At 38.5% G+C, this 19,916-nt stretch overlaps 5 protein-coding genes and 2 pseudogenes across 5 annotated transcripts; 5 read left to right on the top strand and 2 right to left on the bottom strand.

Annotated features, from left to right (window-relative positions):
- On the top strand, positions 2,614-4,572 carry LOC104707930 (UDP-D-xylose:L-fucose alpha-1,3-D-xylosyltransferase-like). Its single transcript, XM_010424387.1, has 4 exons — positions 2,614-3,223; positions 3,619-3,780; positions 3,870-4,091; positions 4,220-4,572. Exons 1-4 carry the CDS (start codon positions 2,741-2,743, stop codon positions 4,430-4,432), a joined length of 1,080 nt encoding a protein of 359 aa, XP_010422689.1. The 5' UTR covers positions 2,614-2,740; the 3' UTR covers positions 4,433-4,572.
- LOC109125978 lies at positions 5,270-6,399 on the top strand (annotated as a pseudogene).
- LOC104707929 (UDP-D-xylose:L-fucose alpha-1,3-D-xylosyltransferase) lies at positions 6,667-8,625 on the top strand. The gene is made up of 4 exons (XM_010424386.1): positions 6,667-7,276; positions 7,672-7,833; positions 7,923-8,144; positions 8,273-8,625. Exons 1-4 carry the CDS (start codon positions 6,794-6,796, stop codon positions 8,483-8,485), a joined length of 1,080 nt encoding a protein of 359 aa, XP_010422688.1. The 5' UTR covers positions 6,667-6,793; the 3' UTR covers positions 8,486-8,625.
- On the top strand, positions 9,323-11,431 carry LOC104709818 (annotated as a pseudogene).
- LOC104707927 (ribonuclease P protein subunit p38-like) lies at positions 12,176-13,424 on the top strand. Its single transcript, XM_010424384.2, has 5 exons — positions 12,176-12,533; positions 12,625-12,672; positions 12,779-12,839; positions 12,931-13,041; positions 13,119-13,424. Exons 1-5 carry the CDS (start codon positions 12,463-12,465, stop codon positions 13,350-13,352), a joined length of 525 nt encoding a protein of 174 aa, XP_010422686.1. The 5' UTR covers positions 12,176-12,462; the 3' UTR covers positions 13,353-13,424.
- Positions 13,375-18,908, bottom strand: LOC104707928 (protein translocase subunit SECA1, chloroplastic). Its single transcript, XM_010424385.2, has 20 exons — positions 18,372-18,908; positions 18,209-18,281; positions 17,909-18,115; positions 17,715-17,818; positions 17,442-17,621; positions 17,123-17,341; positions 16,825-16,938; positions 16,637-16,750; positions 16,221-16,388; positions 15,803-15,978; positions 15,523-15,589; positions 15,289-15,435; positions 15,110-15,205; positions 14,959-15,027; positions 14,757-14,858; positions 14,430-14,681; positions 14,269-14,336; positions 14,058-14,175; positions 13,727-13,966; positions 13,375-13,627 (listed from the first exon to the last, which is right to left on the bottom strand). Exons 1-20 carry the CDS (start codon positions 18,789-18,791, stop codon positions 13,517-13,519), a joined length of 3,045 nt encoding a protein of 1,014 aa, XP_010422687.1. The 5' UTR covers positions 18,792-18,908; the 3' UTR covers positions 13,375-13,516.
- On the bottom strand, positions 18,942-19,907 carry LOC104709817 (protein translocase subunit SECA1, chloroplastic). The gene is made up of 3 exons (XM_010426374.1): positions 19,360-19,907; positions 19,160-19,269; positions 18,942-19,014 (listed from the first exon to the last, which is right to left on the bottom strand). The coding sequence occupies exons 1-3, from the start codon at positions 19,777-19,779 to the stop codon at positions 18,942-18,944; spliced, it is 603 nt and encodes a 200-aa protein (XP_010424676.1). The 5' UTR covers positions 19,780-19,907.

Raw genomic sequence — 19,916 nt, 5'->3', positions numbered from 1 at the left:
ATTGTTCTGATGATATGGCTGGCCATACTGCTTCTCCTCTATGGCTTGGTTCATCATCATAACTGGAAGCTGTGAAGAGAGATGGGTGGCTTGTCCAAGAATATGGCGTTGATGTTGCTCCATTCGCAACTGTTGATGTTGAACAGCCAATTTGTATTGTTCTTGAAGCTCCATAGGAAGCTGTGAAGGATCGTATGGATTAGCCGTGTGTGAACCATCCATCTCTTGTCTCCGAGGCTGGTTGTAGTACTCAGAAATGTATCCATAACCTTGATGCTGATGATCAGACCCCTCCACTAGTCCAAGAATATGGCGTTGATGTTGCTCCATTCGCAACTGTTGATGTTGAACAGCCAATATGTATTGTTCTTGAAGCTCCGTAGGAAGCTGTGAAGGATCGTATGGATGAGCCGAGTGTGAACCATCCATCTCTTGTCTCCGAGGCTGGTTGTAGTACTCAGCCATGTATCCATAACCATGATGATGATGCTGATGATCAGGCCCCTCCACTAGTCCAAGAATATGGCTTTGCTGATGAGCGAGCTGGCCATATGAACCAAATTCTTGGTGATGCTCAATGCCTTGTTGAGTCTCGCGAGGAGGAGGAGCACCCAAGTATTGAATATCTTCAGCAGCAGCAACATGAACATCATTGCGATTCTGATTCTCTTCTTCCCCACGCGGCGGCTGTGGCTGTGGCTGTCCAATCACTATAGGTTCGAGTCTTGGAGCGTATGCATAAAGAGTCTTGTCCTTACCCGGTTTAAACTTGATTGTACACAGAACCACTTCCTGATGAGATCTCTGTTTTACTTGATGATCATCCAAAATATACTCGTGCATCACCCAACCCGTCTTTTCCTTTTTGATTTTAAAGCTTATAAGCTGCATAGTTCCGATCTTGACTCCGTCTTTTTTTATATCCAGATGACCATTCGTCTTCCACGTACCTCCCCCCGCCACTCGGCTCATTCTTTTCGATTCAGCTTTTGTTCTCGTAAAGAAGTAGAACCACATGTTCCTTTTGGATCTAAAGTGTCTTACGTGCTGAAGAAGCCACGGTTCTTTCTCGTATATATTCATCTCGTATATATAACTAGAGCTTTTCCCTTCCTTTCTCCACCGTAGATAACGGTCGATGAGCTGCAAATTTGTGGGATTGAAGCGTGAACCCGGGATTTGAGATCGTCGTCGAGTAACCATCATGCTTCGACGGTGGCTTTATGTCTTCACGGCTGTTGTACTTGTGGATGAAGCTTAGCTAGGTTCTTTGTGTCACAAATTGTGTATGCCCAAGTTTCTTTTTATATGGCGGAGAGGTCTTTTCTTTTATATATAGTCAGGGAAAACTTATACAAATCCTATTCGTAAAAGAACATGTTTTAGACACAATGCATGCTATTCAAAATTTAAAATAAATAAAAACTATTTTACCTAAATACAAAAATCTAGAACACACTATGTGATCTATAATAGACTTTGGATTTTCCCATAACGTTTTTTTTTTGTAACTCTTTCAGAAGTATTTTTTTTTGACATAATGTATCATATGGCCAAGCTAAAGAGAGTTTTTTTNTTTTTTTTTTTTTTTTTTTTAAATTATCAGCGTAAAAAGTATAACTATATTTAGGGCCGCAGGCCTCAACTGTTAGTTAGGCTCTACTCATCTAAAAAGTTTGACCAAAAAGAATGTACTGACGATTTATATTTTGCATCAAAAATTAGGATTAACCGATTAAGGAATCATACAAACTGGGATCGGCAATTATTGAATATATACCGAGATATTTTTGATTAATAAAAAAAATTACAAAGTAATGGAGACGTTCTTAAACATGTAGTACCAGTGCCGTGCCTAGGTACTTTGGGGCTTTGAGCGAAAAAAAAATGTGGCCTAATTAATTTAGTTAAATCACAATTTTTAACTAACCTAAATATAACCATAAGAGAATAAATGAGCGGCAATACAAAATTAAGGGTCTCAATGTATATAATGACATGCATATTTCAAACAAAATACATATGCAAAACAACTTAAACCAACTAAATCAACAAAATATTTTTAATAATGTGGCCTAAAAATCAAACGTATAATTCCATGTTGACTTAAACGTAGTAAAACTAACTGAACATGTTGACTTCATATTTTTAATTCCAGTAATAATATATATAGATACAGTATATTCATACTTGATCCTATGAATAACAAAAGATGGTCAATTTGTTGATGTCGTAGTAGCAGCCATGTTTTAAAAAAAAACAAAAACTAATTTTGGTAATTTGGCTCCATATTTTGGTATTTTATATATATATATATATATATATATATATATATTTTTTAAATGACTTTTCTTCTTGCGTGTTAAGTCATCTTAAAACAACTGATATGTAGTTTTGACCAAGAATAATACAAATTGGGATTTTATATGACTTTATTAATTATTGACTTCAATATTGACTTCTTCATGGCCAACTTGTAATCTAATTATGAATAATTCAAATTGGGATTATATGTGACTTATCAATGATCCATTAACATAATTTTACTTATATTATAAAGTAATGAACAAGTTCGCGCTAGGTATTATTATATACTATACAAGTTATAAAACCTCACTCAAAGTGGCAAGAAGAATTCTCAGCTATTTTGGTTTTATATATTTTTCATATCTTAATTTGAAATCCGATCTAAGATTGTGAAACATTCTCTGCCAAATTGTGTTTCTGTGCAGCTACAACAATGGCTCAGCAACCGCAACGTATAATCAAAAGCTCATTCTTATCCTCTCCTCGTTCTTATTCTTCAATCTCAAACCGTCCTATCACGCTCCTCCTCTTTCTCCTTCTAGCTCTCTTCCTTACCCTCGGTGTACTCTTACCCTGGCCAGGATCTCCCTTATTACTATTTCCAAACAGAGTCTCTTCTTATTCTACTTCTTTGTCTCCGGAAGCCAAATCCAAATGGCGTGACTATACCCTCGCTGAGGCTGCCAAGTTCGTTGCTAAGAACGGCACTGTGATCGTCTGCGCCGTGAGCTCACCCTTCTTGCCTTTTCTCAACAACTGGTTGATTACTGTTTCTAGACAGAAGCATCAAGACCAAGTCCTCGTGATTGCTGAGGATTACACTACTCTGTACAAAGTCAACGAAAAGTGGCCTGGCCATGCCGTTCTTATTCCTCCAGCGCTCGATTCAAAGACCGCACACAGTTTTGGTTCCCAGGTAAACTAACTTATCATCACCTTTGATTGAGATATACATATCCTTAGCTTCTTTGAATTCATGATGGGAGATCTAGCCAAAAATGGTTTTGTTAATTTATATATGGATATCTAACTTAATATTAAACGGGGATGGATATATATAGTGGCTCTCATGTTGATTACATATATATCCCATCACATTTTCTGTCGTAGGCTTTTAACGGGTTTTCATTGTACATTGGATTTTGGATGTTCGTTGATTTCATATGTGATACCTGAAACCGAACCGAATCCCAAATTTCGGTTTGGTTCTTTGGATCCGGTTAATATGCCTTGTTTGAGTAGTCAAAAAGGATTTCCGTTCATATATCCATGACTGATCATATAACTAACTTATTCGTCATATGCGATTAGGGTTTCTTTAATTTCACAGCTCGAAGGCCGCAGCACCTCTTGCACATTTTGGAGCTAGGTTACAATGTTATGTACAACGATGTTGATATGGTCTGGTTGCAAGACCCGTTTCAGTATTTGGAGGGAAGCCATGACGCGTACTTCACGGACGACATGCCTAAAGTATGTGAAAACAAATCACACAAATAGAGTATTTGGAAATTTTAAGAGTGTTTTATTTATCTAATTCTCGGGTTGGTTTTTGTCTCCAGATTAAACCTTTGAATCATTCTCATGATTTGCCACCTCCGGATCAAAACGGAGAGACTTATATTTGTAGCTGCATGATTTACTTGCGTCCCACTAATGGTGCAAAGGTTCTATTGAAGAAATGGATAGAGGAACTTGAGTCCCAAGTTTGGTCTGAGTCCATCCGTTTTAAAGCAAATGATCAGCCTGCTTTTAACTTAGCACTTAACAAAACAGCTCATCAGGTATGTTTCTTCGTGCACATAAAATTCTCTAATCTACTAATTAATTAACGAATGCTGTTTTAAGGTTTTGTTTCAATCTCTTTGGTGTAATTTTAACTTGTTTTTTTGGTGGTCTTACTGTTGGACAGGGGGATCTCTATTTGCTTTCTCAGGTAGCTTTCCCAACAGGAGGATTGTACTTCAACAACGAGACATGGGTTAAAGAGACAAAGGGAAAACATGTCATAATCCACAATAACTACATTATCGGTTATGACAAGAAGATGAAACGTTTCCACAAATATGGTCTATGGCTAGTCGATGATCATGCTCTTGAGTCTCCATTAGGGAAATTACAGTAAATTCTAATGAGGTAAAGAAAGATAGTTCCACTGAGCTAATTACTTGACAATTTTTTGGGATCTTTAAAGGTATGTGTGAATAATGATTAACTCAGTTGGCACTTGAGTTTGGTTAAATCCACTTGTAATGTTAGTAGAAACAGAGGAAAACAGGGAAATAAAAAAGATAGGGAGATTTTTGTGGCAGACAAATTTTGGCATGTATGTAGTAAACAAATGAGATTCCAGATGTATATGTCTTTGACATTATTTGAATCACAAATAGTTAAAATATAATAATTACATGGAAACAGAGATGCAAAATGACAACATGTCAACCACTACTTCTTGACTTATAACCGAACTTAACACATGAGCCGCACAAAAGCAAACTAGACTTTTATTTGTTTATTGTTTCATGAAATTTAGGTTTATTACCGACAGAGCAAAAGCTAGTTTTATTACCCCTCCTATCTAATTATCTTTGTTTCGTTTCATTCACAATGAAGGGTTTTTTTGATCAATCAACGTACGTTCACAAAATGAGCTAGTGATTCTGCTTTTGCTTTTTCTCTGTATGAATCCAACAAACTGTATCGTATGGTTTAAGGACCACCATACGATATTATTTGACTTAGCTAGCTGCATTTTAAAGACTTAGCTTCTATTTTTCTTTTTTGACAAGTGGTTCGTGTTAATAAAATAATGCTAATGATTAATTATCATACAACCATATTTAATCATCTTTATTGTAAATGAAACACCACCAGTTCAAAAGTTTGACATTCCCTTTAAAATATGTAACTACCAATTTTATAAGAACATCGTTGATGAGATTAAGGAGAGAAGACTTTTGAGTTTTATGAGAGAGAGAGAAACGTGAAAGGAGCATCCTTATTAGCTTTGAGATTTCAGATCCAACTACTCTTTCTCCTTCTTCTTCTTCTTTCTTCTTCTTCGTCCAAAATAGTGTAGTATACGACTATGGATTCTGAGGGAGTGTCACTACCGTTAGTCCACAAGCATGTTATGATGCCTTGGAATGATCTGAGGAGAGGTGATTGTTGTGGGCACTTTGAAGCTACCAGCAGTGATGGCTACTATTGTAAAACCTGCAATTTTTTTGTTCACAAGAAATGTGTCGATGAGTCCTCCGAATATATCGAGCATCCATCTCACCCCGATCACACTCTTGAGCGTCAATTACTGGCGGAAAACTATCAAGCTGTCTGCGATTTATGTGGCAAGGCTATTTATCAGAAGACTTTAATATTTTTTGTGACATCTGTGGATTTGACGTGGATCTGTACTGTGCCAAGTACCCACCACCAGAGGTTATTGACATGTCCAAGACGCATCACCACAAGCTCACCCTTTTCAAAGAACGGATCCGGTTCGACTGTGGTGCTACATGTTCGAAGAATACTGGTTATGAGTTTCCTTACAAATGTCATGAATGTGATTTAGCCTTCCATGTGGGTTGCGTATGGGATCCGTCAGAGTTAAATATCCCTTTAGAGGTAAACCACTCTTACCACCCGTGGCATCCTCTTAAGCTCCACACAGGTCCACCACCGGACTATTCTGATCGAACATGCCGCCTTTGCGCGAGACAGATTGACGTTAGATTGTTTTATCATTGTTCTTTTTGTAACTTCACCTTGGATATGCGTTGTGTTTTGAACCCACCACAACAATATCTTCTGAATCTGAAAGCACATGATCACCAACTCACCCTTCTCCCACGACTCGATTCTTTTACATGTAATGCTTGCGGTTTGAAGGGAGATCGAAGCCCTTACATGTGTTTTCAATGTGGTTTTATGATCCATCAAGACTTTCTTGACCTTCCACGCGTCATAAACATTAATCGGCATGATCACCGTGTTACTCGCACTTCAGTTCTTGGTTTTGTCAATTCTTTATGTGGATTTTGCCACCAANTATATATATATATATATATATATATATATATATTTTTTAAATGACTTTTCTTCTTGCGTGTTAAGTCATCTTAAAACAACTGATATGTAGTTTTGACCAAGAATAATACAAATTGGGATTTTATATGACTTTATTAATTATTGACTTCAATATTGACTTCTTCATGGCCAACTTGTAATCTAATTATGAATAATTCAAATTGGGATTATATGTGACTTATCAATGATCCATTAACATAATTTTACTTATATTATAAAGTAATGAACAAGTTCGCGCTAGGTATTATTATATACTATACAAGTTATAAAACCTCACTCAAAGTGGCAAGAAGAATTCTCAGCTATTTTGGTTTTATATATTTTTCATATCTTAATTTGAAATCCGATCTAAGATTGTGAAACATTCTCTGCCAAATTGTGTTTCTGTGCAGCTACAACAATGGCTCAGCAACCGCAACGTATAATCAAAAGCTCATTCTTATCCTCTCCTCGTTCTTATTCTTCAATCTCAAACCGTCCTATCACGCTCCTCCTCTTTCTCCTTCTAGCTCTCTTCCTTACCCTCGGTGTACTCTTACCCTGGCCAGGATCTCCCTTATTACTATTTCCAAACAGAGTCTCTTCTTATTCTACTTCTTTGTCTCCGGAAGCCAAATCCAAATGGCGTGACTATACCCTCGCTGAGGCTGCCAAGTTCGTTGCTAAGAACGGCACTGTGATCGTCTGCGCCGTGAGCTCACCCTTCTTGCCTTTTCTCAACAACTGGTTGATTACTGTTTCTAGACAGAAGCATCAAGACCAAGTCCTCGTGATTGCTGAGGATTACACTACTCTGTACAAAGTCAACGAAAAGTGGCCTGGCCATGCCGTTCTTATTCCTCCAGCGCTCGATTCAAAGACCGCACACAGTTTTGGTTCCCAGGTAAACTAACTTATCATCACCTTTGATTGAGATATACATATCCTTAGCTTCTTTGAATTCATGATGGGAGATCTAGCCAAAAATGGTTTTGTTAATTTATATATGGATATCTAACTTAATATTAAACGGGGATGGATATATATAGTGGCTCTCATGTTGATTACATATATATCCCATCACATTTTCTGTCGTAGGCTTTTAACGGGTTTTCATTGTACATTGGATTTTGGATGTTCGTTGATTTCATATGTGATACCTGAAACCGAACCGAATCCCAAATTTCGGTTTGGTTCTTTGGATCCGGTTAATATGCCTTGTTTGAGTAGTCAAAAAGGATTTCCGTTCATATATCCATGACTGATCATATAACTAACTTATTCGTCATATGCGATTAGGGTTTCTTTAATTTCACAGCTCGAAGGCCGCAGCACCTCTTGCACATTTTGGAGCTAGGTTACAATGTTATGTACAACGATGTTGATATGGTCTGGTTGCAAGACCCGTTTCAGTATTTGGAGGGAAGCCATGACGCGTACTTCACGGACGACATGCCTAAAGTATGTGAAAACAAATCACACAAATAGAGTATTTGGAAATTTTAAGAGTGTTTTATTTATCTAATTCTCGGGTTGGTTTTTGTCTCCAGATTAAACCTTTGAATCATTCTCATGATTTGCCACCTCCGGATCAAAACGGAGAGACTTATATTTGTAGCTGCATGATTTACTTGCGTCCCACTAATGGTGCAAAGGTTCTAATGAAGAAATGGATAGAGGAACTTGAGTCCCAAGTTTGGTCTGAGTCCATCCGTTTTAAAGCAAATGATCAGCCTGCTTTTAACTTAGCACTTAACAAAACAGCTCATCAGGTATGTTTCTTCGTGCACATAAAATTCTCTAATCTACTAATTAATTAACGAATGCTGTTTTAAGGTTTTGTTTCAATCTCTTTGGTGTAATTTTAACTTGTTTTTTTGGTGGTCTTACTGTTGGACAGGGGGATCTCTATTTGCTTTCTCAGGTAGCTTTCCCAACAGGAGGATTGTACTTCAACAACGAGACATGGGTTAAAGAGACAAAGGGAAAACATGTCATAATCCACAATAACTACATTATCGGTTATGACAAGAAGATGAAACGTTTCCACAAATATGGTCTATGGCTAGTCGATGATCATGCTCTTGAGTCTCCATTAGGGAAATTACAGTAAATTCTAATGAGGTAAAGAAAGATAGTTCCACTGAGCTAATTACTTGACAATTTTTTGGGATCTTTAAAGGTATGTGTGAATAATGATTAACTCAGTTGGCACTTGAGTTTGGTTAAATCCACTTGTAATGTTAGTAGAAACAGAGGAAAACAGGGAAATAAAAAAGATAGGGAGATTTTTGTGGCAGACAAATTTTGGCATGTATGTAGTAAACAAATGAGATTCCAGATGTATATGTCTTTGACATTATTTGAATCACAAATAGTTAAAATATAATAATTACATGGAAACAGAGATGCAAAATGACAACATGTCAACCACTACTTCTTGACTTATAACCGAACTTAACACATGAGCCGCACAAAAGCAAACTAGACTTTTATTTGTTTATTGTTTCATGAAATTTAGGTTTATTACCGACAGAGCAAAAGCTAGTTTTATTACCCCTCCTATCTAATTATCTTTGTTTCGTTTCATTCACAATGAAGGGTTTTTTTGATCAATCAACGTACGTTCACAAAATGAGCTAGTGATTCTGCTTTTGCTTTTTCTCTGTATGAATCCAACAAACTGTATCGTATGGTTTAAGGACCACCATACGATATTATTTGACTTAGCTAGCTGCATTTTAAAGACTTAGCTTCTATTTTTCTTTTTTGACAAGTGGTTCGTGTTAATAAAATAATGCTAATGATTAATTATCATACAACCATATTTAATCATCTTTATTGTAAATGAAACACCACCAGTTCAAAAGTTTGACATTCCCTTTAAAATATGTAACTACCAATTTTATAAGAACATCGTTGATGAGATTAAGGAGAGAAGACTTTTGAGTTTTATGAGAGAGAGAGAAACGTGAAAGGAGCATCCTTATTAGCTTTGAGATTTCAGATCCAACTACTCTTTCTCCTTCTTCTTCTTCTTTCTTCTTCTTCGTCCAAAATAGTGTAGTATACGACTATGGATTCTGAGGGAGTGTCACTACCGTTAGTCCACAAGCATGTTATGATGCCTTGGAATGATCTGAGGAGAGGTGATTGTTGTGGGCACTTTGAAGCTACCAGCAGTGATGGCTACTATTGTAAAACCTGCAATTTTTTTGTTCACAAGAAATGTGTCGATGAGTCCTCCGAATATATCGAGCATCCATCTCACCCCGATCACACTCTTGAGCGTCAATTACTGGCGGAAAACTATCAAGCTGTCTGCGATTTATGTGGCAAGGCTATTTATCAGAAGACTTTAATATTTTTTGTGACATCTGTGGATTTGACGTGGATCTGTACTGTGCCAAGTACCCACCACCAGAGGTTATTGACATGTCCAAGACGCATCACCACAAGCTCACCCTTTTCAAAGAACGGATCCGGTTCGACTGTGGTGCTACATGTTCGAAGAATACTGGTTATGAGTTTCCTTACAAATGTCATGAATGTGATTTAGCCTTCCATGTGGGTTGCGTATGGGATCCGTCAGAGTTAAATATCCCTTTAGAGGTAAACCACTCTTACCACCCGTGGCATCCTCTTAAGCTCCACACAGGTCCACCACCGGACTATTCTGATCGAACATGCCGCCTTTGCGCGAGACAGATTGACGTTAGATTGTTTTATCATTGTTCTTTTTGTAACTTCACCTTGGATATGCGTTGTGTTTTGAACCCACCACAACAATATCTTCTGAATCTGAAAGCACATGATCACCAACTCACCCTTCTCCCACGACTCGATTCTTTTACATGTAATGCTTGCGGTTTGAAGGGAGATCGAAGCCCTTACATGTGTTTTCAATGTGGTTTTATGATCCATCAAGACTTTCTTGACCTTCCACGCGTCATAAACATTAATCGGCATGATCACCGTGTTACTCGCACTTCAGTTCTTGGTTTTGTCAATTCTTTATGTGGATTTTGCCACCAAAAGGTGGACTGGACTTGTGGAGGTTTTTCGTGTCAGAGATGTCCTGGCTATGTTATTCATTCGAAATGTGCTACTAGATGGGACGTGTGGAACGGGGAAGAACTCGAAGGAGTACCTGAAGAAACAAAAGATGTAGAGCCATATGTGGTAATAGATGACTAACACAATACAACATTTTAGCCACAAAGAGCATTACCTAAGACTCCACGTTAATGGTGTTCTTTGTGACGACAAAAAGCGGTGTCGCGCATGCACACATCCCATCTTTCTCCAATCCTTCTACAGCTGTATGGATTGTGACTTCATTCTCCACCAAAACTGCGCTGGATTTCTTAGAATGAAACGGCATGTACTACACAATGAGCGTCTTACTCTTGTTACAAACGAGGCTAACTTTTTTACTTGTTATGCTTGCGACAAAAGGTCCAATGGTTTCAAATACCAGCATGGGAAGAAGATACTCGATGTTCTGTGCTCATCCCTTATATTATCAGAAAAGGAAGCTTTTGTTTGCAATCGGTGCAACAAGAAGATTTGGACAGGTCTTGTGCTCAGGTGCATTGAATTAAATTGTGGATTTGCTATATGCTTCAATTGCACCACTATGCCACAAGTGGTAAAACATAGAATTGAGGATCATCCTCTCTCACTATGCTATGGTGAAAAGGCTAGTGGCAAATACTGGTGTGACATTTGTGAAAAAGAAACCAATCCAGAGACTTGGTTCTACACATGTAAAGACCACCAGGCTAGTTTGCATACAACTTGTGTCCTCGGAAACTTTTCGGGGCTCATGCCAAGAAGTACAATAGAGGATTGGCAAATATCTTATGAGGTGGTGCTCAATAATAGTATATCTCGTCCACTTTGTAATGGTAGCTGTTTGTGGGGTTGTGAGTTGCATTGCATTTTTCCTATCATCTTGAAGAGAGTTGGAACCTCTGATAAATACGTTTGCTCTATTAAATGCCAATGAAGCAAAGATGTCGAGCTAGTGGGGTTTTCTTTCAGATCTACTGTACCATTTTTTTTACAAGTTCATTTCCATTATACAGTTGATTTCCTTAATGTATTATTTATGTTGATTTATATTAATCTTGATTGGTCTCATGTTCTGTATATACTATTACTTTATGCCCCGTCACACTCTCGATGTGGGATTTATTACTCGGATCATAAGCTTGAGTAGTAGGTAGTCCTGAAGTTTTCGGTTTTGAGCTGTGTTTTTTTGATCCGAAAAAAAAAACAAAAGATGGTCAAACTTGTGGATGTAGTAGCAGCCTTTTTTTTTTGTTCCCATCTTGATCGAATTTGAATGATTACGTATTCATTGTTTCTGTGTGTGTGATGTAAAACATATCTGTTTACTCATCTATTCATCATATATCCGAATAGGGTTTCTTCAATTTCGCAGCTCGAAGGCCGCAACATCTCTGTCGCACATTTTGGAGCTAAGCTAGAGATCAGTAATGAATGTTGATATGGTTTGGTTTCAAGACCCGTTCCAGTATGTGGACACAGAAGCCATGCAGTGAAGTATGTGGTCATTTTTTGGAAGTTTTATTTATCTTAGTTTATGGGTTTGATTCTGGTGCCAAATTAAACCTTTGAATCATTCTCATGAGATTCAAGATATGATCCATACAGTCACAGAGTTGAGTATAATTATATGTTAACATAGATGTACAATGAATGATGACAACATGACAAAACACTACTTAAATGACTACTTGATTCATAATCAAAACAAGCACATAACTAAGACGGTAACAAATTAGGCTCATCTTTGTTCCATGATTTAGACTTTATCAAAAACCATCACAAAAGATGCAAAGAGGTTAAGCCTTTCTTAAAAAAAAAAAAAAAAAAAAAATGCAAAGAGGTAGCAACTCTTGAGTTTGAGTTTGAGATACTACAGTACAGAATACATTCGTCTTGGCTAAATACGGAAAAGACCTTTTTGTCGTCTATGCGAACACTGAACGCCCCCAATAAAAAAGTGGGTATTTCTGTCGAACAGTTGGTGTGCATAATATAACCCCACTAAAACTCTCGATGAGAAGCATCATACCCATAAACCCTGCGAAAAAGATAGAAGCTGATTCGAATCCCGTCAAAGAATCAGAGTAAGCTTTCTTATTATTTAGAATCAAATTCAATCTCTCCTTTCTCTCTACTCTGTTGTTTACGAAGTCTCTGAGGAGTTCGTGTTTGTAGTTACTATGAAGGCGAACGTCTTACGCATCTGCTCGGCTTGATTCAGAGGTAAACAACACTCTCTGGAATCCCTAAGACTTAACAATCACATATATCGATTCTTTTTTTCTTTTTTTTGGTTAAGAATTTGTCTTTTCTTTTGGGTGGAAATTAGAGGAATTGAGACTTCGAAGCTTTCGAATGTGAACTCATTGCCTGAGAAGATATGGCTCAAGGTTACTTTACTTCTCTTTGCTATAGTTTCTTTCTTTCTTTCTTTCTCAATATTCGATTATCAAATACGATGGTGATGTTGATGTATCTCAGAAACAAATCGCCATTGGGATCAACGAAGTCACTCGTGTTCTCGAGAGGATGAAATCCAACAACACTAGTGACCAACAACAAAACCCTAAACAACCTCCTGTTCAACTTCAGGTACAACAACACTTAAACCCTCTTCTTAACAATCTCTCTCATTAGAGAAACTTCGAACTGATTTAGAGAGTTCACAGGTAGTGATTGTAGTAGCAGACTGTAAACCGAGGATGCTAACGAAGCATATACCCAACTTAGCTGCTTCGAGGGGTGTTCCTGTTCTCTATATTAGAGACAACAAACGAGCCTCTCTCAGATTAGGTGAGTTGGTTAAACTCAAGACTGCTCTAGCCATTGGTGTTAAGGCCAGAGGAAACGAACTCAACCTAATACTCCAACAGATTCTCCCCAGTGATTTTTTGATCCTGTAAGAGCAAAGAGTTTCTTTTGATCTTGTTTTGTTGTGATCCTTTCTCATTGTAGTACTAGTATATACAGATAAATGACATTAGACAACCAAATGTAGCGATTGAGCTATTTTTCTAAGGATGAATTCCCGCTCTTGTACCCAAAAAAGATTTACAGTTTACAGCTCCTAGGCGCTGGCAATTGAGGATGGCTTTTCACTAACATTATCCACTTGTTTGCTCGGTTTCCCGTTCTGAGACTTCTTCTCTTCGTCCTTCTTTACCCGCACTGGTTGAAACTGCCACAGTTGAGAAAAAAAAAAAAAGATAAAGAATCAAAACTTGAATGAATAAACTATTCTGTGAAGTGAAGCAAAGGTATTGAATTAATGAGGAACCTGATATATGGAGTATATCACATTTCTTCGTATTTGAGCCATCATCTCCAGGAACAGATTGTATCCTTCGAGCTTATACTCGATGAGTGGATCACGCTGCGCATATCCTCTAAGCCCCACAGCTTGTTGCACAAACTTGAGTGCTTGAAGGTGTTCTTTCCATAACCGATCAATATTGCTCAAGATTAAGTATCGTTCAGCATCTTTCATTAGGCCTGGTGATTGTTTCTCCACGATTTCCTGTAAAAATAAAAAACAAGCTTAATCAACCACGCAGCTTCTGGTATTTCATACCAATGTGAAAAAGGCTTAGAAACCATCTATAACTTACTCTTTTCTGCAAGTATGCATCGCGGCCACGCGCACGGAGATAATCTTGCAATTCCTCATAACTTGATCCTTGGCTTTTCAGTAAATCTGGAGTGAGGTCGTTCAACAGATAACAGTACCTAAGAGATTGGAGTTTGGAAGTTAAGAGCTTAAACAAATGGAAGTGATTTCTCTCTAATGACATATCTTATCTAAAGAAATGTAATTCTTACTGCTGAACTTTCGCAATGAGCTTTTCAAGATCCCAGCTTTCTTTTGGAGTATCCGGTCCAATATTAGCCTAGTAGTGGGAAAACCAGTACCAGCTGTCGGTATTCAAAGACTCGAGGGAAGAAAGAACTTGTTTTAGCAGCATCAATTTCAAAAAGCTTACCTCGAGAATGTCATCCATTGTCAATTCAGCATACTCGATAATCAAAGGCTCGAGGCTGTCTGAGACAAGGGCGCGCCTTCTCTCTGTGTAAACACGATCTCTTTGGCTATTGAGAACCTCGTCAAATTCAAACAATTGCTTTCTGATGTCAAAGAAGTAATTCTCAACTTTTCTCTGAGCTTCATCTAGAGCTTTAGTAAGCATCTTGGATTCGATCGGTAAGTCTTCCACCCTGAATGCTCTCATCATACCCTAAGAGTTATATGCCAACTATGTTTAGGCGATTATTCTCCAGAAGAATGAATAAGATGTATATACAAATGTCACCTGAATCCGATCTCCACCAAAAATGCGGAATATGTTATCTTCAAGACTAAGGAAGAACCGGGAACTTCCAGGGTCCCCCTGCCGGCCACTTCGCCCACGCAACTGTATGAGGGAAACAAAACATATTCAAGAAGGTTTATTTTCGCTGGAAATGAACCTGAATCAACCATAAATATCCTCACAACAATTATTTTAAGGTAACCTGATTGTCTATTCGGCGTGATTCATGTCTCTCTGTCCCAACCACGTGGAGTCCACCAGCTTCTACAACCTGCAGCAATTTAGGAGAATAAAAGATCAACAACAGACACTTGACAGAGATTCACATACTGCTCTGCTGTAACAGAACTAACCTTCTTCCTTTCTTCATCCGTATAGCCCTTGTATTCTTTTGCTATCGCCAGAAATGCATTCCTCAGTTTACCTATGACTTCATCCTGGACGGGACCCTGAGAGGAGGAGGAAAGTTCAATGACTCAGATAACTAATTTAACATATCAAGATATACTTCCAGGGTATCTCAGTTGTTCACCTTTTCACAAGAATAAGATAGACGTTCCTCTGCTTCAAGCTCAGTTAACGATTTCTGGCCCCAAGCCGCTACAGCTGATTGTACAGCTTCCTCAGCTAGCTTTACTTTATCATCTGACAAATTGCATGGAAATAACTTCTCATTCACCTGAAACGTAGAGTTTTCTGTCTATTTAGTTCAGTGTATTCATTAGAGTCCATGCTTATCAAACCCAGACTATTAATAAGGCCAAACCTTCCACGTCCTCTTGGGAGGGGCCTTCTTCACAGATACGAAAACACCATCAGTAGGCTTTACCACTCTGTAGTAACAGTCAAAGTGTAACAAAATTTCAGGTAAAAAGAAACTATGAACTCCAAGGTTCTTCGTAAAACCTACATAACCTGTAGCAATTATATCAAGGGTGGATAAAGGATCTATCTTATGTGCACAAAATATTTATTACCGAACTAGAGTTATGCTTACTCTATCATTAATCTTATTTATATCTAAGAATGGATCAAGCATGTGATACCTGGGCATAAGTATCTCACGAAGCTTCAAACGTGCCATAAACTCTGCGTTTCCACCGAGAATTATGTCTGTCCCACGCCCTGCCATATTTGTGGCAATTGTTACTGCCCCTAAACGGCCACTTTGTGCTACAATTTCAGCTTCCCTCTCCACATTTTCTGGTTTGGCATTGAGGACCTTTTTATACAAAATATATATAACATCATCTGTCAGTTTTCTTGTACAGGGAATAGAATTGTTTAGATATTTTTAACTGGTTTATCTTTACATACAATGGTACACCATTTGTTAAGATTCCAACAAAAAATGGACTGATACATTGTTAAAAAATGGACTAACGGAAGCATAAATTGTTGGATTTAATTCTGCAAAAGATACACGTTGAAGAGTTTTAAATCAAAATTACATGCAAGCCTTACCTCATGAGATATTCCAGCTTCCCGCAATAGTTGAGATACTTCATCACTCTGCTCGACACTGGTGGTACCAACTAGCACAGCCCTACCTGTCTTGTGCATTCTAGATATCTCCACTACTACTGCCCGCCATTTGCCATTGACTGCCTTGAAAACAACATCTGACTCATCCTGCAGTGCTTTAACAAGGTACATATAAGACTTGGAAAGGGATAAGCTTTTTTTGAAAAGAATAAACACCAAAATTGGAATCTAGTACAGCAGACAATATCATTCAGAAAGCATGGATGCTTAACATTTTCCCACTTTAAAAGACCTCACAAGAAAGCACACCTTCTAGATCTTCCCATAGAGAGAAATTCAAAAGAACTAGTCTGAATATGGAGGTGCACGTTCAGAACATAAGATGCGAGACAAACCTTCCTTATCATGGGCTTGTTTGTGGGTACAATTGTAACTTTGAGCTTGTATATGCTCTCAAATTCTGCACTCTCTGTTGATGCAGTACCAGTCATCCCGCAAAGTTTTGGAAACTGCAGCATAATTGAAATTATGTAATACAAATGCGAAATGACTATATAATATGTGGGAAGTAGGCAATTCCAACCTGCAGAAAGAAATTTTGATAACTAATTGATGCCAGAGTGATAGATTCATTTTGAATAGGCAATGCTTCTTTTGCCTCAACAGCTTGATGTAGTCCGTCACTCCAACGCCTTCCCTGAAAGAGAAAACTACTTCAGTGGGATCCTACATACAGTTTTTTCCCTATGGCTTTTTTGTGGCCTAAGAATATTTATTTCTCAGCCGTAGCCATTGAGATCCCTAAAAAATGAAAAATAGTGATAATAGTTTTTATTAAGATGAATATTTAATATGAATAAGCAAAAAACATAAACAAGCACCTGCATCACACGACCAGTAAACTCATCCACGATAAGAACTTCCTTTGCTCGGATTATATAATTCACATCTCTGAGAAAAAGTTCTTTTGCCTTAATGGCATTAAGAACATATGATGCCCATTGTTCACGAGGGTCATACAAATCTTTCACGTCCAGGATTTCTTCTGCATCCTCATAACCCTGTTCCGTTAATAAAACAGTCTTCTGCTTTTCATCAACCTACACCAAAAAAAACTCAGTGAGCAGTTAAAATTTGAAGATGGATGGCCAACTCCACTTAATAATTCATACTACGACAGGAATAACTAAGGAGTCTTACAGTGTAATGTATATCCCGCTCAAAGGCTGAAGCAATCTTTGCAGCTTTGTAATACTGGTCACTAGGTTTCTCTGCGCGCCCAGAGATAATGAGAGGAGTCCTTGCTTCATCAACTAGTATGGAATCAACTTCATCAATAACACAATAATTGAAATCCCTCAAGACGAGCTCCTCCACACTCTGTACATTCAGTAAGTTAACTCAGTAATGACACTCAAAGAACATTCATATAATCCAGAATGAAAGGAAAAAAATAAAGCAAGAATTACTTTCCGTGGCAAGATTGTCTCTCAGATAATCGAATCCAAGCTCACTGTTGGTGACATATGTGATGTCACATAAATAGTTTTCCTTTCTTTGCTCAGGTGTCATATTCTCTGTCATAAGTAACAAAACATGTGAAGCAACTATAAAAAAACAGGGATAACAACACACACTGACCAAAGAGTTGAGAGAAAGAGACATACGTTGGATTAGACCAACCTTCAATCCAAGGAAACGAGGAACTTGACCAACCCATTCACAATCTCTCCGAGCCAGATAATCATTGACTGTTACCACATGAACACCTTTCCCACTTAATGCATTCAAATAAGCTGGTAAAATGGCAACAAGTGTTTTCCCTTCACCAGTTCTCATTTCTGCTATTTCTCCTTTATGAAGAACCATACCACCTGCAATTAAACCAAAACAGAGAGTTCTATTTCACTCAATCAACATTCCTAACAGTGAAACCATAAGATTACATTCCACCAAGATTGTGTTACCTATTAATTGCACATCGAAAGGTCTGAGTCCAAGAACTCTCCTTGAAGCTTCTCTCACAACAGCAAATGCTTCCTAACAATTTGAAAATTTCCACAAATTGAATCAAAATTTTGGTATCGAAAACTACAAACTGAAAGAAACTAAAGAGATTGGAAAAATTACAGGTAAAAGTGAATCCATGGATTCTCCTTTCCGAGCCCGTTGCTTCAACGCATCAGTCCTCCCACGCAACTCTGAATCCGAAAGAGCCGAAATCTCAGTCTCCAATCGATTAACGGAGGCGACGGTGGATGCGTACTGTTGCCTAGTCGACTCTCCGTTATCAGAACCCTTGAAAATCCCGCTAAGAAGACCACCTAGTGAAGCATTCACACTCGTGCTCCTCCGCCGAGAGCAGCTACTACATCCAGATACTCCCAACTTCACAGTGTTGCTGAATTTGGTTCCCCAAAACGACGACGAGTTTAGAAGACGGTTCTGACGGAGGATGATTCCATCGGCGATCACGAATTGAGGAGATGTAGGTGAGAAGATCGAGGGGCGGTGGTTAAGTAACTTAGAGTCGCAGAGTGGAGACACCATCCTCGACGGCGAGCCGGGAGAATTGCCGGCGGGAGCGACAGTAGCCTGGCTGTGGAAAACTTTGGCTTTCCGGTTTTCGTGTGTCGTCGAGCGAAGAGCACGAGAGAGAGAGGAATTGAGACGTTGGTGATAAGGTGATAGTAATTACCTTTATACCCCTGGACCCGACTTCGTGTGGATAACCTCTTGTTTTGCCACGTCATCGAGTTTCGAATAGCAGCTTCTACATTTTTTCACACAATATTTTTGTTATTTCCTACAGACGATTTGTTTTTTAATTTCTTTGATTACGCAGTTTTTTACTAATCAGTTATAACAAAAATAACAGGATTTTATATTCTGTAAGAGTTGAAATTTGAAAACATGACATNACCATAAGATTACATTCCACCAAGATTGTGTTACCTATTAATTGCACATCGAAAGGTCTGAGTCCAAGAACTCTCCTTGAAGCTTCTCTCACAACAGCAAATGCTTCCTAACAATTTGAAAATTTCCACAAATTGAATCAAAATTTTGGTATCGAAAACTACAAACTGAAAGAAACTAAAGAGATTGGAAAAATTACAGGTAAAAGTGAATCCATGGATTCTCCTTTCCGAGCCCGTTGCTTCAACGCATCAGTCCTCCCACGCAACTCTGAATCCGAAAGAGCCGAAATCTCAGTCTCCAATCGATTAACGGAGGCGACGGTGGATGCGTACTGTTGCCTAGTCGACTCTCCGTTATCAGAACCCTTGAAAATCCCGCTAAGAAGACCACCTAGTGAAGCATTCACACTCGTGCTCCTCCGCCGAGAGCAGCTACTACATCCAGATACTCCCAACTTCACAGTGTTGCTGAATTTGGTTCCCCAAAACGACGACGAGTTTAGAAGACGGTTCTGACGGAGGATGATTCCATCGGCGATCACGAATTGAGGAGATGTAGGTGAGAAGATCGAGGGGCGGTGGTTAAGTAACTTAGAGTCGCAGAGTGGAGACACCATCCTCGACGGCGAGCCGGGAGAATTGCCGGCGGGAGCGACAGTAGCCTGGCTGTGGAAAACTTTGGCTTTCCGGTTTTCGTGTGTCGTCGAGCGAAGAGCACGAGAGAGAGAGGAATTGAGACGTTGGTGATAAGGTG

Source organism: Camelina sativa, chromosome 8 (assembly GCF_000633955.1).
Source record: "Camelina sativa cultivar DH55 chromosome 8, Cs, whole genome shotgun sequence".
Lineage (NCBI taxonomy): Eukaryota > Viridiplantae > Streptophyta > Magnoliopsida > Brassicales > Brassicaceae > Camelina > Camelina sativa.
The sequence above is the reverse complement of the archived record's forward strand: the minus strand, read 5'-3'. Positions and strand labels throughout refer to the sequence as shown.

Coding starts and splice junctions, on each gene's coding strand:
- LOC104707930 (XM_010424387.1), top strand. CDS start 2,741: ATGGCTCAGCAACCGCAACGTATAATCAAAAGCTCATTCTTATCCTCT. Junction 3,224..3,618: donor CACACAGTTTTGGTTCCCAG/GTAAACTAACTT, acceptor ATATGCGATTAG/GGTTTCTTTAATTTCACAGC. Junction 4,092..4,219: donor TTAACAAAACAGCTCATCAG/GTATGTTTCTTC, acceptor ACTGTTGGACAG/GGGGATCTCTATTTGCTTTC.
- LOC104707929 (XM_010424386.1), top strand. CDS start 6,794: ATGGCTCAGCAACCGCAACGTATAATCAAAAGCTCATTCTTATCCTCT. Junction 7,277..7,671: donor CACACAGTTTTGGTTCCCAG/GTAAACTAACTT, acceptor ATATGCGATTAG/GGTTTCTTTAATTTCACAGC. Junction 7,834..7,922: donor TCACGGACGACATGCCTAAA/GTATGTGAAAAC, acceptor TTTTGTCTCCAG/ATTAAACCTTTGAATCATTC.
- LOC104707927 (XM_010424384.2), top strand. CDS start 12,463: ATGAGAAGCATCATACCCATAAACCCTGCGAAAAAGATAGAAGCTGAT. Junction 12,673..12,778: donor CTGCTCGGCTTGATTCAGAG/GTAAACAACACT, acceptor GGTGGAAATTAG/AGGAATTGAGACTTCGAAGC. Junction 13,042..13,118: donor AACCTCCTGTTCAACTTCAG/GTACAACAACAC, acceptor GAGAGTTCACAG/GTAGTGATTGTAGTAGCAGA.
- LOC104707928 (XM_010424385.2), bottom strand. CDS start 18,791: ATGGTGTCTCCACTCTGCGACTCTAAGTTACTTAACCACCGCCCCTCG. Junction 15,436..15,522: donor CTCCCAAGAGGACGTGGAAG/GTTTGGCCTTAT, acceptor TCTACGTTTCAG/GTGAATGAGAAGTTATTTCC. Junction 13,967..14,057: donor ATGCATACTTGCAGAAAAGA/GTAAGTTATAGA, acceptor TTATTTTTACAG/GAAATCGTGGAGAAACAATC.